Genomic DNA, 13,970 nt, shown 5'->3' on the forward strand with positions numbered 1-13,970 from the left:
ATCTTATCAGACTTTTGGGGTGATACAATTAAATTAATTACTCTATTCTCACTGAAAACAGAGTCACACCCAACATGATCTCAGCCACCATAAAAAGTCTGGATGTTGATATGTTCTATTTAGTTTTTTGCTGGACACTTTTTAACCGACTGCCTTCTATTTTTTTTTTAACAATAACAGAAGGTGGTCAATTATGCCTTATATCTTCTACTTGTGGTTTAGCTTCTTTCTTTAGGTTCTTGAGCTTATACAAATTTACATTTGTTTGTTTTCTCATCACACATGTTTTTTTACAAGTTCCTCAAAACTTATGTGGTTAACAGTTGCAACATCTATTTAATTTTTCAGATTAACCACAGTGTAGCATGGCTATTTCCTGGATATCATGGTTTAGCCTTTTCTACATCTATTCACTACTGTACAAAGGTAAGTACACATCTGGCTTTATTTTGTGGCTGGAGATTTTTATTTTTGGGAATAAAAACACGTCTTCTTTCCATCAAATAACATAAAAGAAAGGTTAAAAAAAAAAAGAAAAAAGGCAAAAAAAGAAAGAGAAAAGAGACACAACCCTAAGAAAAAATACCAATACCAACAATGTGCTTTCATCTGACCTTCCTCATTGAATTTACATCCACTTCTGATGGGTTTTAGGTCATGTACATGTGTACCTTTCTACATCTTCACTGCATTTACATTTGACCTCAGAGTCTGTGACAACCTGCCAAACTGTATAAATATGAGAAAAGTATAAGTCTTCTTAATGAGCTTATATACAGAAAAAACAATATTAATTTGAGTTCTTACAATTTCAACAGTTTTTTCTCCAAATGCTTAATTAGGCTATTGTTTCTGTACAGAAACGCATTAAATGCATTTATTTATGCACTTGTTGAGACTTGATAACGGCCATTTTGATAGAACTGTGAGGAGTCTGATGTGACTGAATACAATGAGGATTAGGATCTAAGCCCTTGAAGTGCTTATGGCACTTGGAGGAAAAAGAGCTAATTGTACTCTAACTACAAGGTCTGATCCTCACTGCCAGGTCTTGCATGGCAACACTGTGTACATTTTTAAATAAATGTGAATTCACGTTGTAATATACTATGGATAAAAGTGAGCACTGAAGCCAAACACACTGTTATGGATCTAATCAGCCATTCTTAAACAGTCATGCTCATTCCAGACACTGATAACCGTTTGAAACAGAGGAATAGTTTTCCTTCTAAGAGCCATAAATAGCAAACAAACTGGCTTTAATGTTGCACACGTAAAGAATTTGAAAAGATTTTTTATTTGCTTTGTTCTGTTGGGTCTTTACAAGATTGAAACTCAAACATATGTCCTTTGTAGTAGTTTTACGCACTTTGAACAAACACAAACACGACTCAAGCTTTAAGGTGAACTAAGAATGCACATAGTCACCAGTCACATAGTGACCTTATGTATATCTATCTATCTATATCTATCTACTCAGATTGCAATCTGTTGCAGTTTATTCATACAATTATCCGATGATAATCCTGCTTTCCCCTGAGAATGGGGAAAAGTCTCTGGATTGTGCCTCTGGATTGTGGCAGAACAGGAGATTCAGTCTGAATGTGTAACTCACTAACCGACATAGAGGTGGAGCCTGTGACAACAGCAACAGGGCCTGTTTTTTGAGCAAAGGGAGGCTAGAGGAATATTGTGTACGTAACTTATTGAAGTTTTGAAAAAATTTCAGAGTTAAGGGTATTGTTACAGCAATAGATAGACGTCACATGATCCAGTTTTATCATTTCTGCAGTCAGCTCTATCAGTTCCACTAAAAGTTTAATGTAAATATCAAACTTGAATATTTAACAGTGCACGCATGTGCAAATAAAACCAAATAAGTGCATACAGGTTATGGTATCTTGATATGAACGTTTTCTTTGTCCAGTGGTGACAGAAAGGATCCAGCTGGAACCGTTGGACTTAACAGTGGTGCAGGGCTCTGATGCCCAATTCAGGGCCACTGTGCAGGGAGAGTGGCAGTTTATGACTTGGACTGTCAGAGGGGTGCCGGTCCTCAATGTCCTTCCAGGTGGCGACACATCGACATCAGAGCAGTTTTCTGCCAGAATGTGCATCATTAACGTTACGAGCTGTGTGGAGTTCACAATCCACAACGTCAACCGCACAGACGCTGGGTCGGTCATCTGCACTGCGGAAAAACTCCCACCGAAGACCGCACAGCTTTACGTTCAAGGTGAGACTGAACCTACAGTATATATACAGTATATATACACTGTATATATACTGTATATATACAGTGCATAAACTTGATGACTTTGGAAACTGTGTGTTATTTAGTATTTTGAGAGACATAAGTTGCTGCTAAAACATTTTTTATATTTGACACAAGTGACATTGTGGATGCAACAAATCAAGAACAGGAAGTTCCCCAAGCTTCAGGATCTTAGAGATACTCTCATCTTGACTCTGTATAATCTTTTATATTTCAATTTTTTAAAAAGATTTACATTTAGTTGCAAGAGAGATGCAGTCACTGCAATGTACTCTGGATGGCAGAAGTGTGCCATTTCTCTCCATTCCGAGCAGCTTCTGACATGAGTCTTCTTAATTCAGAGCTTTGAGCTCTGAGTGAAATGGTAGAAATCATCACTGTGATGCCATTTAAGACATGCCTGCACATGTTGCTAGATGGTCGATATAGACTGATTATCTCCTGTAAAGGATAAAGAGAACCTTTGTTCATTTCTGTAATGTTTCTTTTGTAAACCAGGAGGTCTTACTTTAACTTTACATCAAAGTGATCTGTGGAGTCGGGCACATACAGCAACATCAAATCTTTTAAGTTCTATGTTATGAGAGACCCGTGTCCTTACCTTCTAAACTGTTCCCTGTTTTAAAATAAAGAAGAGAAAGATGTATTCCTGAGTCTAACTTCCCTCTATCCCCCCTCTGTGATCTTCATTGTCAGAGAGTGGTACAGTCAGCATCATAGGAGGAAACACGACAGTGATGCAGGACCACCTGGTAGAGTTTAAGTGTGATTCAACTGCTTGGTATCCTTCACCTTCTGTCTCTTGGAGACTAAATGGTCAAGCTGTGGACACCAGCCTGTACAGCACCACCAGCATGGCTGATGGGAATACCTTCAACTCCACTAGCGTCCTGACATTCCGAGCAGTGAGAGACACGGCAGTTGAATGCATGGCTGCTGTGCCAGCACTGAAAACCCCCCAGTCCAGCTCTGTCTTCATGGTGGTTGGTAAGAAAGTCTTGCACAACTCTTTATCTCACACATTTGATCTCAGCATTTCTCTCTCTGCTGGAAAAGTTTAGAAAGATACAAACCAGGAGTTCCGCCACCTGAAAACACAGAGACTGTGTATTAGAAATGTTTAATTTGCACTGGCATAGCTGCTCTGCAATCTATTTTCTAGACCTGCGTAATCCTATTCAGGGTCCTGGTGAGGGGGGCCTATATCAACAGCCATTGGACGAGAAACAGGGTACCCCAGTCAATCACAGGGCGCTCTCCAAACAAAAAGTGATTAAAACTGTAGTAAGAACTGTAGCAATGAAAAAAAAGAAGAAGTGCATGAGTCACATATGAAAAGGCATATGAGTCTAGTTCACCTACAGAAACCACAGGGAAAGCAAATTGTGAAATATCCTGACTCTGCATAGACAGCCTGACAATGTATATCGATCAGCCACAACCTTATGACCACTCACCTAATACTTAGCAGGTCTTCTTCATGCCACCCGCTCTAAGCAGTCAGAGTGTAGACGATACTGACCCATACTGCAGACAAAAGTTGCAACAAGTATGCACGTGTATCTTACCCTGCCTGTAAGTTGAAGCAATGGCCTCATTTTTCTGACCCAACAGATTTGTTAACCTGTTAATCTTGTATATTGACCTGCAGTTTATGAGTAATGAGCAGAGTTTGTAGAGCCGCTCAGAAGCATGAGTATGAAAGCTGTGCGGAATCATTTCTCTGGTGTGAGATATGTATGAACAACGTGAAACATCAAAAGAGTTATTCTCAAAATTGTGCCATTTAATGAAGAGCTAGTTGTGCTGTGATTAACATACATGTCGGCCTACTGTATTGTTATTATCAGCTAAATCCATGCATTTGTCTGCATTCATTAATCTAATTTAATGCAAAAAATGAGTCAGGAAGTGATAACGGTTACTCCTTGAGAAGGCCTCAAATTTTTTGTTTAATACCAGCAATTAAATAAAAACAGTAAAGAGTTGAAATCTGAATAATATTTAAATTCTAATGTTTGTCTCCGGATCTATGTTAGATATTTGAAAATCGAGATAAATTTGAGTTGTTATAGTTTCGCGATAATGCCAAATACTTGTGAAACTGTCCCGCTTAAAGAAAATATAACAAAAAGGAGAAAAAGATAAAATTGTGGTAAATGGAAATGTTTGGTGTTGCAGAGAAAGAAGAAGAAGACTAAAAGATGAAAAATGCTCTATTTTTATTCACTGAATCTTCTTCTATCCTTTTTTTTTTTCAAAGTGCAATGCTAAATTGGTAGGATACCATATAAATGAACACAAACATTTGACACTTTTCTGATCTGGTCAAACACAACCGATTTCTTTAATACCTCAGTAACGCATTCATTTGCGTTTCGGAGCGGATGTCTCATGCCTGCAAGGCCACAAATAGAGCTCCATACCTGATATGTACTGATTAGGCTGAGTAACCGAACAGTAATCTAATAGAATCATGTTTTTAACTCAATGAAAAACCCATTAAACATATGGTGTATAGCAAATAATAGCAAAAAGCCTGAGTGTACGGTTTCGGCTAAGATGTGCACAGAGACAGAGAGGATCACATGTTTATAACACACATGGAAAAGTTACATTTCTAAGAGGAAGTGAAGAGTCCTGTTTCAATCCACAATGTCCAGTTAAATTCTAACTGACCATCTGGATTGCGGCATAAAATCCATTTCCAAAAGAGTTGGAACACTGTGTAATAAAGATAAGAATACAATAATGTACAAAAATTCAAACCTGGTTGTTTTTTTTCCATCAAAATGCTGATAAATGTCTGATTTAGAGGCTCAAAAAAAAGTTGAGAAACTTGAATATTAAAAGGCTGGAAATATAGTGTAATTTTTAATGAAATAAATTAAAATAAGTTAATTAAATAACTGGTGGAGCATCTCAAACCAAGTATCAGGTCAGAAACACGACAAGGAACTGAAAGAAGAGCATCTAAGAAAAGCTGAATCTTTCAGTCTTAAAGCATTACTCCACATTGGGTGGGTTACTGGTAAATCAGTGACACCATCACTCATGCTAAACATTATATATAGATATTGGAGCAACATATTTACACTTTATACAGTTATGGGCTTGCTCATTTTCAAAAGACTAATGCAGATTTGGGACAGATACTGACTCTTGATTTCCTACCATAACAAAGGAATTGGCAGAAAAGAGGAGATTCTTCATCAAAGATTAAATGGCAGGAACACAACACAAGATACAAATGCAAAGTGTTATACTTTGAGACATTATGCTTTATGTCGAAGGGAAACAGCAGAGCTTCACCTCAGAAACGGTGGCAACAAAAATATGAACACCAACCTTAATGAAAACTGAGATTTAGAGGAGATGAGAGGATCATTGTATTTTAGTAAAAGAGCTGTGGACATGTTGAAGGGATGACAAATGGATGTTTATGAAAACTTAGTCAATCTAATCTTAAGAGTTAACATAAGGTGGTTATACTGGCTGGACCATGTGGTTAAGGTGCAATCTTCCCAGCAGCCATTTCAACATGAAATGATATATAAACATCTTACCTGCTTACCTGCTCTACCTCTTTGACCCCAATATTTCATGTCAAAAATGCTCATGTGAAAACAGTGTTGAAAACTCAATGGTCACATGATCTTGCTGAACACCTTCTCTTTAGCTTGCTTCTTCAGGAGTAATAGGGTGTTACATTTCCCCACAGTCTACCATACAGGTTAGTGCCAAGGCTTTCTGATGGCTCAGGGAAGCCGCTGTTATCTGAGACTGTACAAGTTAATACCATGTAAGAAACTCGTTTTTCTCTTTCATTGGTGTTTTCTTTTCAAATGAATTCTGTAATTGTGGTGTAATTATCCATCTCCGCCAACTTCACATCCATCTTTTCCACCATTTTCTATAGCCGCTTAATCCAATTCACGTGGTCACGTGGACATAACTTCACATATAAACAAAACATATTAATGAAATGACACATTGAAATATATGTGTGACATTCAGCTTGTGCTGCTTTCAGTATATTTAATCAAAACACTTTGTTTTGCCCAGTGTTTAGTGACTTTAAAGTCAATGGAATAATCTTTTTGCCCTTTTGGGTGTATTAATGATTCTTTATTCAAACACTAATATCTTTTCTCTTGAAATAGTGCCCACTGATTGGACAGTGCTCATCGCTATAGTTCTGTCTTTTGCGGCATTGGCTTTGCTAGTTTTGCTCATCCTCGGAATAGTCTTCTGCTACAAACGTAGGAAAGAAAAAGGTAATTAACTTAACTTCCACTATTTTTAATGAAAAAAACAATGTAATGTCAACATGCTCTTTTATATAAATGAGAAGATGCAAAAATGTTGGACTCTGTTGTAACTAATAATTAATTTGTTAATTTATTAACTTCTCTAGAACCAAATTACCAAGATGAAGTGAGGTAAGATACCATCTGTGTTTCGCACACTGTACATTTTCATTGTTAAATGTTCCTACATTTTTTTGTTGTATTTATTAAAATACAGGAGAGTGAGGACACAGAGCCATTTAAGTGGCGTCAATGCACCTGGACAAAAACAAGGACAAGTAAATCCATCTTTTGAGGGTCAGACAAGTAAGACAAAACAAACGTTAAAAACAAATATTTAAAAAAATATATATTACTATATGTTCTATGTCTTCAAGTTCTCATTAAATACAGACACAACAGCTAAACATGCCAGAAACATCACTTTATTAAAAAATATGGATGGCATGTGCAAAGTAATATGTAAGGTCTTGTAAGTGTACACACTAAAAGATGGTGCCCCTGCATGCTGTAATAATGCAGGATCAAGCTTTATTTCACAAGTCAAATCCAACTTGTTATGAAGTTTTTGTCCTTCATAACATCTACACATTAGCCTGCCACAGTTCAATTGACCTGTTGGCCCAGTTGGTAATCCAGCCTTGCTCTTGTCTTTGTTTTCTGTCCATAGGTGTAACACCCAGTGACGGTGTGGGTCTCCAGTTACATTTCTCCAACATTTTGGAGGTAGGTTTGGGACAAAGTTGTACCCATTAGCCACATTTCTTCATTAACAAGCAACATGAAGCAAAATTCTGAAGTGTCACAAAATTAAATTGCAAATGAATCACATTTCTTATATACCCAGTTTGGAGTAAAGCGTAGTCATGTGCATAAAAGTCTTGCATGGGTGCCCTCTCCATCATTACTTTAGTCCCGGCACTTACTGAAGCAAATATAATCTACAGCTCTTCTGTCCTTTTATGTTCTTTCTTTTCTAAGACATAACACTGACATCTTGGAACAAGACTAAAGGCCAGCCCATGCTATCGACTTTGACACAGCAGAGCTTTGAACTGAATTCTAATTTCTATAACAATACTTACTTGAATAATATTAATATTTTTTTTACGTAAAATCTTTTAGGGGTTTTCCAGACTTTCTGGTATAGCTAGCATCGCTGCATGCTTAGATAGCATTGTACGATGCTGACATTGTAACTTTCTGTATTTAGTGTTAACAAGAACATTTTTTATACTGTATCACCTGGTCACAAAGTGGTAACTTACTATTGGATAACTTTGAACCATACTATACACAGGGTGTTGGTTAAGTAAGTCCACACTATTAACTACATCATATCATTGGAGGGAAGTCAAATTAATTATTTATGCCATCTTGTTTTTTAGACGTCTGGTGTTGCAAATAGTAACCTGGCAGGAAATGGCGCTGTGGATGAATTAGGCTTCCACAAACACAGACATGCAACCACTGTGTAAGAAGAGACCGAAGACCAAGAAGTCTACAAATGTTTGGGGACCAATAAAAATGAACTTGCACAGCAACTTTAAAGCTTGTCTGATCTAGTTTGAATGGAGGAAGTCGGAAGAGATGACTGGATCTTCCCAGAGCTGTCATACTGTCTGACAGTCTGACATCTACTGTCATACTGTCTACTCTAAGAAGACCATGAAACATTTAATGGAAAAAAAATTCAAATTTGTGCTATTCCTGAACTGTATATTTTTATTGAGACTTTGTTTGTGTTAAAAAAATACTCAAATATGTTTAAATTGTATTTTATTTTCTTCTATTGGTTAACAATGCACTCCCTATAAACATTTTCATCTGTAATTTATGACATTCATTGTTAATAATACACTTACTTACACTTGCATAAATAATTTAAATACCTTCCATTAGCAGTTTAAATGGAAAAGTCATGTATGTGATTTACTATGTGAACTTAGGATTTTAAATCCCTTTTGACTTAACAGTTTTTATTGTTGGTTATGAGCCTCAGTGGGCACATACTGTTGCCGTGTTTTCTTGAAAAATGGAAATGAATTAATATAGCTAGAAAAAGTAAGATCTATCTTTGTCGATTTGCAGCTTCACTTACATCTCAATCAGGACTTTTAAAAACCCTACTGAAATGAGATATTACCCTGAATTCAAGTGAGGTTTTTTGTTATCCAAACATACTGCTTTGCAAGACAGTTGCACCATCGAACGACAACATGACTCTTGGAACAGACAATTCTTCCAGTTACAGTATACACAAATGGGATTTAAATCAGTAGATTCTTTAAAAATTAAATAAAGAATACGAGTCAAGTCAATAAAAGTCAAGACGTGAATTTTCTGGCTACAACACTGAAAATGTTCGGTAGACGAAAATTCAATATTACATATTGAATCATTTCAGTAAGGACAACGTACTCAGTTTTCACATAAATATGATGATTTGACAAATTATTTCGCCTCAGTATTCTAAATTAATAACGTGACATGTGGGTGTCTTAAGTAGCTGGAAGACTTTGTGAGTAAGCTGTTCCTTTTTGAGGTATCCAAAGCATAAAATGCTTAAAAAAGCATTATTACTGCTGTGACACACTACAACGATATATACTGTGAATTATTGTGATTAAAAGTATATACTCTTTATGGTAGACCTTCTTAGTTTGAATTCAGTCTGTGCAGCAAACAGTTTTTACCCTACTAAACTCACTGAACTCAGATAACTTTACATGGCAACTAATTACAACTAATCTTGCCAGACTTTGTTTGTCGAGTCATGATGCACCACAAGGCAGCAAACTCATTTCGGGAGAACTTTAGGATAAGACACAAGGCAGCGATGGCATCTCACTTTGGATCAATTAAGTAATAAGAAAGTGTCCACTGACTTCAGTGTCGTTATCAGCAGCTAATTAAGAATACAATTTAATTTGTAACTGGCCATGATGTCACCTATTTCAAACAGTGAATGAAAGTCTAATTTGGATTGTCTGCTTATAGGTCATAAATTTGATTTTTAAGCTTAAGCTTCAGGTTCTAGTAGAAGTTTGTGTTTGACATATCAGCAGATTCACGGCTTCCCTGGGTTTCTTGAACAAGTTCCTGCTGTGAAACAGGCACATCACTTTGACTGTCCATATGCCCAAGGCTCACTTGAGAGACAAAGTGGAATCCAGCAGTGAATCATTTTAGTTCTGCAGCAAAAGGACAGGCAGTTTCATCTGCGTCTCATCTACAACATACTTGAACCTGCACTGACCAATATTTTAGGCCTCCTTGGGATAGAGACAGGCTGGAAACATGAGGCTGAATTATTATTGCTTACAGATGCCCACCCCAGGGCTTCACATTCTGCTTTTTGTGGGGACTTCTTTGGCATAAGTGTTCCAAAGCAGCGACCGCATCAATCAAACGTTTATGACATCTTCCCGGAGTGTTCACTCATGACAAGATTCTTAAATGAGAGTGGAGTGAAAGTGGAAGATAACTGAAACTTTCCAAAGTTTTGTTTGTTCATGCTAGCGGAGACGGTCAATAATTAACTTAAAAGATAGATGTTATTACCTAAAGTCAACCAGAAACTGATAAAGTTTTGTCCTGAGTGTCTTTAAAAGTAACCACGGCAACCAGTAAAATGGTATCCATGACAGTGGCAGCTGTATTGTTAAAAGAATCTATTTTAGCCTCCAACCACGATTACTCTCTAACCCTACATAAATGTTATTGACAAAGGTGACAAAAGTGTTCAGTAAAATGATGTCAAGTTACTATCATACAAAGACCAACGGTTTAAAGGGCAGCGCCGTGTGCCATCCAAAAAAACACAAGTGTGAACAGTGAGGGGAACTGACTCTTTTACGACTTGCTTCCACTTATGTGAGCGTTCGGTCTGTAATATGCAGACAATGCCCCCTCGTGTTTAACGTATGCTAATGCATTTAGTTTCGTTCGATCAACTTCATTTCGGTATTGACAGGCGCTGTTAGCAGTGTTTTTGTCAAGTTTTATGAAATATGCGCATGGAATTACTGTGATGCAATGACATAAAGCAAGAAGAGAGGTAAGTTGAAAGGAGGCCAGATGCAACAGATGTGAATGTCTTCGTTTCAGACCTGTATTTCAAAGTATGTTCCTTTGCGTGCTTTTACCTGTCATTGTACTGAATAACTCTAAGAGGAAGTGAATAATTTAACTTCTGAGATGGTTTTGATTTAATTTCTATTAGTTGCTTCAGAAGCTGAGAAAAATGTTTTTTGTCAACAGTGACAATTCTGCCAAGCTATCTGTTTCCAAATGACTGAGTTTAAAAACGCCTGCTGGGATTTACCAGCTTACTGTGTCCGCTTCAGCAAACATGTCTACTCTAATGTGTCCTGATATGTCTATGTCTGGACAAATGATTGGAGTGATTCACACATGAGCATTAATATGCTGAGGGTGTTTGTCAGAGTGGCTTGATGGGGAGCGAGGCTCAACATCCTGCAGTAAGAACCTCTCAAGTCTGAGAAACTCCACATTAAATCCGATTACCTGCTTTGTTTATGTCTCAACCAGGAAATCATATTAGTGACAGTAATGTTCTCTTCCATTTAGTTTCTTTTACATAGGATAAATGGCCTGAATACACAAGAAGATCCACCTCAGTTTTACATTTTATTTTCTCTCTTCTGAGAGTGCGGCATTGCTTCATGTTTTTGGCTCGCTGTTAAGATATCTTTTAGAGGGGATGATTGTAGTTGTATATTCATTCTATTTATTTATATTATTTTTAGAATATACAACTGATTTGACGAGCAGAAAAGCATCTCTTTTGCTTCCACGTACGTGTAGATTATTATGTAAGCAGCAGATTGTCAGTGTGTGAAAAAGTTAATAGACAGAATCAATACAATTAATGAATAGAGCTACGGCAATGACTATTGATAAGCAATATAAATTGTGGCTTTCAGTGTGCTTTCCTAAGCAGTTCCACCCTTACATCTGGTAAATTAATTTCCCAAGCCAGACTCCAATCACCAAATTGACAGTGCAGGGAGTTGGATGGTAAGCATTCCTCCTGCTGGCATGAGGCAGAATGTTATGGACATTTAATTGTTAAATGTTGACATGATTCAGTTGTGACAACATTATGAAATATTGCTGGCCATGGATTATTTTAGTTAAGACAGCAGTTTTACCTTCATAACATTGTTGCCCCTGCTTCTTGCAAAGAAATATCTAAATATATTTGAAAGCTGACTATTCAGAGGAGTAACACTAAAAATAGCAGGTCTTGATGGGAGTCAGTTGTTTTGCTATAAATGCCTCAGCAGCATTATGAGCCAGACTGAAGCTGAGGGACTATCAGACTGAAGGATGTAGGGTGAGCTTGGCAAGCACCTAGTAATGGATAACCCTGCAACTTAGCTTGCAGAGAGAGAACAAGTGAGTGCCCACTTTGTCACATTGTCAATATGTGTTCAGGATGTGGAGGCAGAGAAGGTCTGCAGTTTACTGTTTACTTTGCAGATTTTATCCTTGGAAAGCCAGTTCTGTTCCCCATTTGCTAAGAACTGGGTACATTCCCATTCACTCTATATGACATCCAGATTAAAAAAAGAATATATCTATTCTGATGAAAATCAATCTTTTAACCGAGTGGCAGCCACATTTCTCTTAATTTATTTTTTCTTTTTTGGTTAACTTCTGTCATGACAGCAACTGAAGTTTTTACATGATGACACTAATGAAGGATTTTATTGTATTTGTATTGACATATCTCAGCTTTTTCTATATGATTCATGTATCTAATGATACATTTTCTTTCTCACTTCTTATAGAAAATGTGAGCATATAATCACAGGCAAACTAGCTGATTGTATAGGAGCACCTGCAAGCCAGTGCATTGTGTAAGGTTGTATGTTGTTCTCTGCATTGTTATTGCAGTAACTATAATTTGAAACATGGGCCTCCAGCTATTACAAAATTAGATAAACCTTGCTCCAGATCATCCCCTCTGAGAAGGCAAGAACCGGTTCCGCCCAAGATGGTGTAGCTTGCTGTTTACCACATGAAAAATGCATTATGGAAGTTTTCATGAGATTTAAAGCTCTATTTTCATTGGATGATCCAGTTCCAGTCACAGTAATCTTTGATGTCAGTGTGGACAGTGTCAGAACCCAAAAGCAGCTGAGTCAGTAGAATGTAACTTATTTAGATACTCTCCGACTTTTGTTTTTTCTTGTCCTCATTCTGCTGTCTTTTTTGTGTTCTTGAGTTATTTAGTTTAGTGTCTTTTTGGTTGTTGTTACTATCATTGTTTCTTGTTTCTTTTTTTCAAGCCTTCTTTGACTGTGCATTCAGTCCTGTGTTTTCTCAATTTTCTCATTGCTCCTGGTATCCTCAGTTTCCCTGTGTGGTAGCTCAACTGCCTCGCCTGTCTCATACTTTAATCAACCAAAGCTGCAGCCCTTACCTTGTTAGTTCTCCCTCAGTATATGGTCTGTTCAGCTCAGTTTACAGTCCTATGGATGGCTGCGTAGTCTGTTTCTCGGTTGTCTGTTTTGCCTTCAGATTTGTTTTGTATTGGGATTTTTGTTTTCTAAAGTTTAGTAATGTTTTTCCGGCTCTGCCACGCTTGGTTTTTATTTTTCCAAAGAACCTTCTGTCCAGTCTCCATCTGCTTCAGGTCTGCTGTTCCACATTTTGGGTCCTCTCCCCTTCACCGACTTTGGATTGTTAACCCTCAACTGTAGTGTTAAAAAGGGGAAACCCAGTAATAGTTTCTGGGGTAGCTCCTGGTGATAATGGGAAGGAAAAAACCTTCATCATAACGAAACTCAAAACTAAGACAAAGCGAAGATGAGCTCTGAGAAGCAAATCACTTGCTGGGTTGTTGGGATAAGCCACGAGAGATGAGAAACACGTAACTCTGAACAGAAATGTGCAGGGAGCCAGAAGAAAAAGCACAAACTGAGAGAAGATGCAAAGTTAAAGACACGGGTGGCACTGGAAGGATTTTAGTGGTGCATGATGGGAGGTCCACCAGTAGCCTGGGACTACAGCAGCATAACTAAGGAATTGTTCAAGGCTACCCGAGCAAGCTGTAAGTACAAGTTTTTAATCCTTTAATGAGCACATTTTTCAGTGAATTTACTGTATTTTACTGAATTCTTATTTGCGAAAGCGCTCAGGCTCTGGAAGATGTCATGGTGACTGCTAGAGAAGCACCGGAGAGGACTGAAAATCTGGATTCTGCACCCAGTGTGACTGTTGTGAGGCATTTCTCATAAAGCTCCTCTGGGTTTATATTTTGGAGTGACGGTTACACAGGAAAATAAACTTGTTCATACTTTCCATTTCTCGCTGTTCCCTTCCAGCTCCTGCTGGTATAAGCACCACCATGC

The 13,970-nt window shown here is 37.5% G+C and overlaps 1 protein-coding gene across 1 annotated transcript; it reads left to right on the forward strand.

Moving 5' to 3' along the window:
- The first annotated feature begins 3,167 nt into the window (after window positions 1-3,167).
- Window positions 3,168-8,240, forward strand: igsf5a (immunoglobulin superfamily, member 5a). The gene is made up of 6 exons (XM_075487267.1): window positions 3,168-3,262; window positions 6,439-6,552; window positions 6,693-6,717; window positions 6,803-6,891; window positions 7,256-7,311; window positions 7,974-8,240. The coding sequence occupies exons 1-6, from the start codon at window positions 3,205-3,207 to the stop codon at window positions 8,061-8,063; spliced, it is 432 nt and encodes a 143-aa protein (XP_075343382.1). The 5' UTR covers window positions 3,168-3,204; the 3' UTR covers window positions 8,064-8,240.
- The last annotated feature ends 5,730 nt before the right edge of the window (window positions 8,241-13,970 follow it).

The sequence above is a fragment of the Odontesthes bonariensis genome, chromosome 16 (genome assembly GCF_027942865.1).
Source record: "Odontesthes bonariensis isolate fOdoBon6 chromosome 16, fOdoBon6.hap1, whole genome shotgun sequence".
In the NCBI taxonomy this organism is placed as follows: domain Eukaryota; kingdom Metazoa; phylum Chordata; class Actinopteri; order Atheriniformes; family Atherinopsidae; genus Odontesthes; species Odontesthes bonariensis.

Coding starts and splice junctions, on each gene's coding strand:
- igsf5a (XM_075487267.1), top strand. CDS start 3,205: ATGGCTGCTGTGCCAGCACTGAAAACCCCCCAGTCCAGCTCTGTCTTC. Junction 6,553..6,692: donor CAAACGTAGGAAAGAAAAAG/GTAATTAACTTA, acceptor TAACTTCTCTAG/AACCAAATTACCAAGATGAA. Junction 6,718..6,802: donor AATTACCAAGATGAAGTGAG/GTAAGATACCAT, acceptor ATTAAAATACAG/GAGAGTGAGGACACAGAGCC.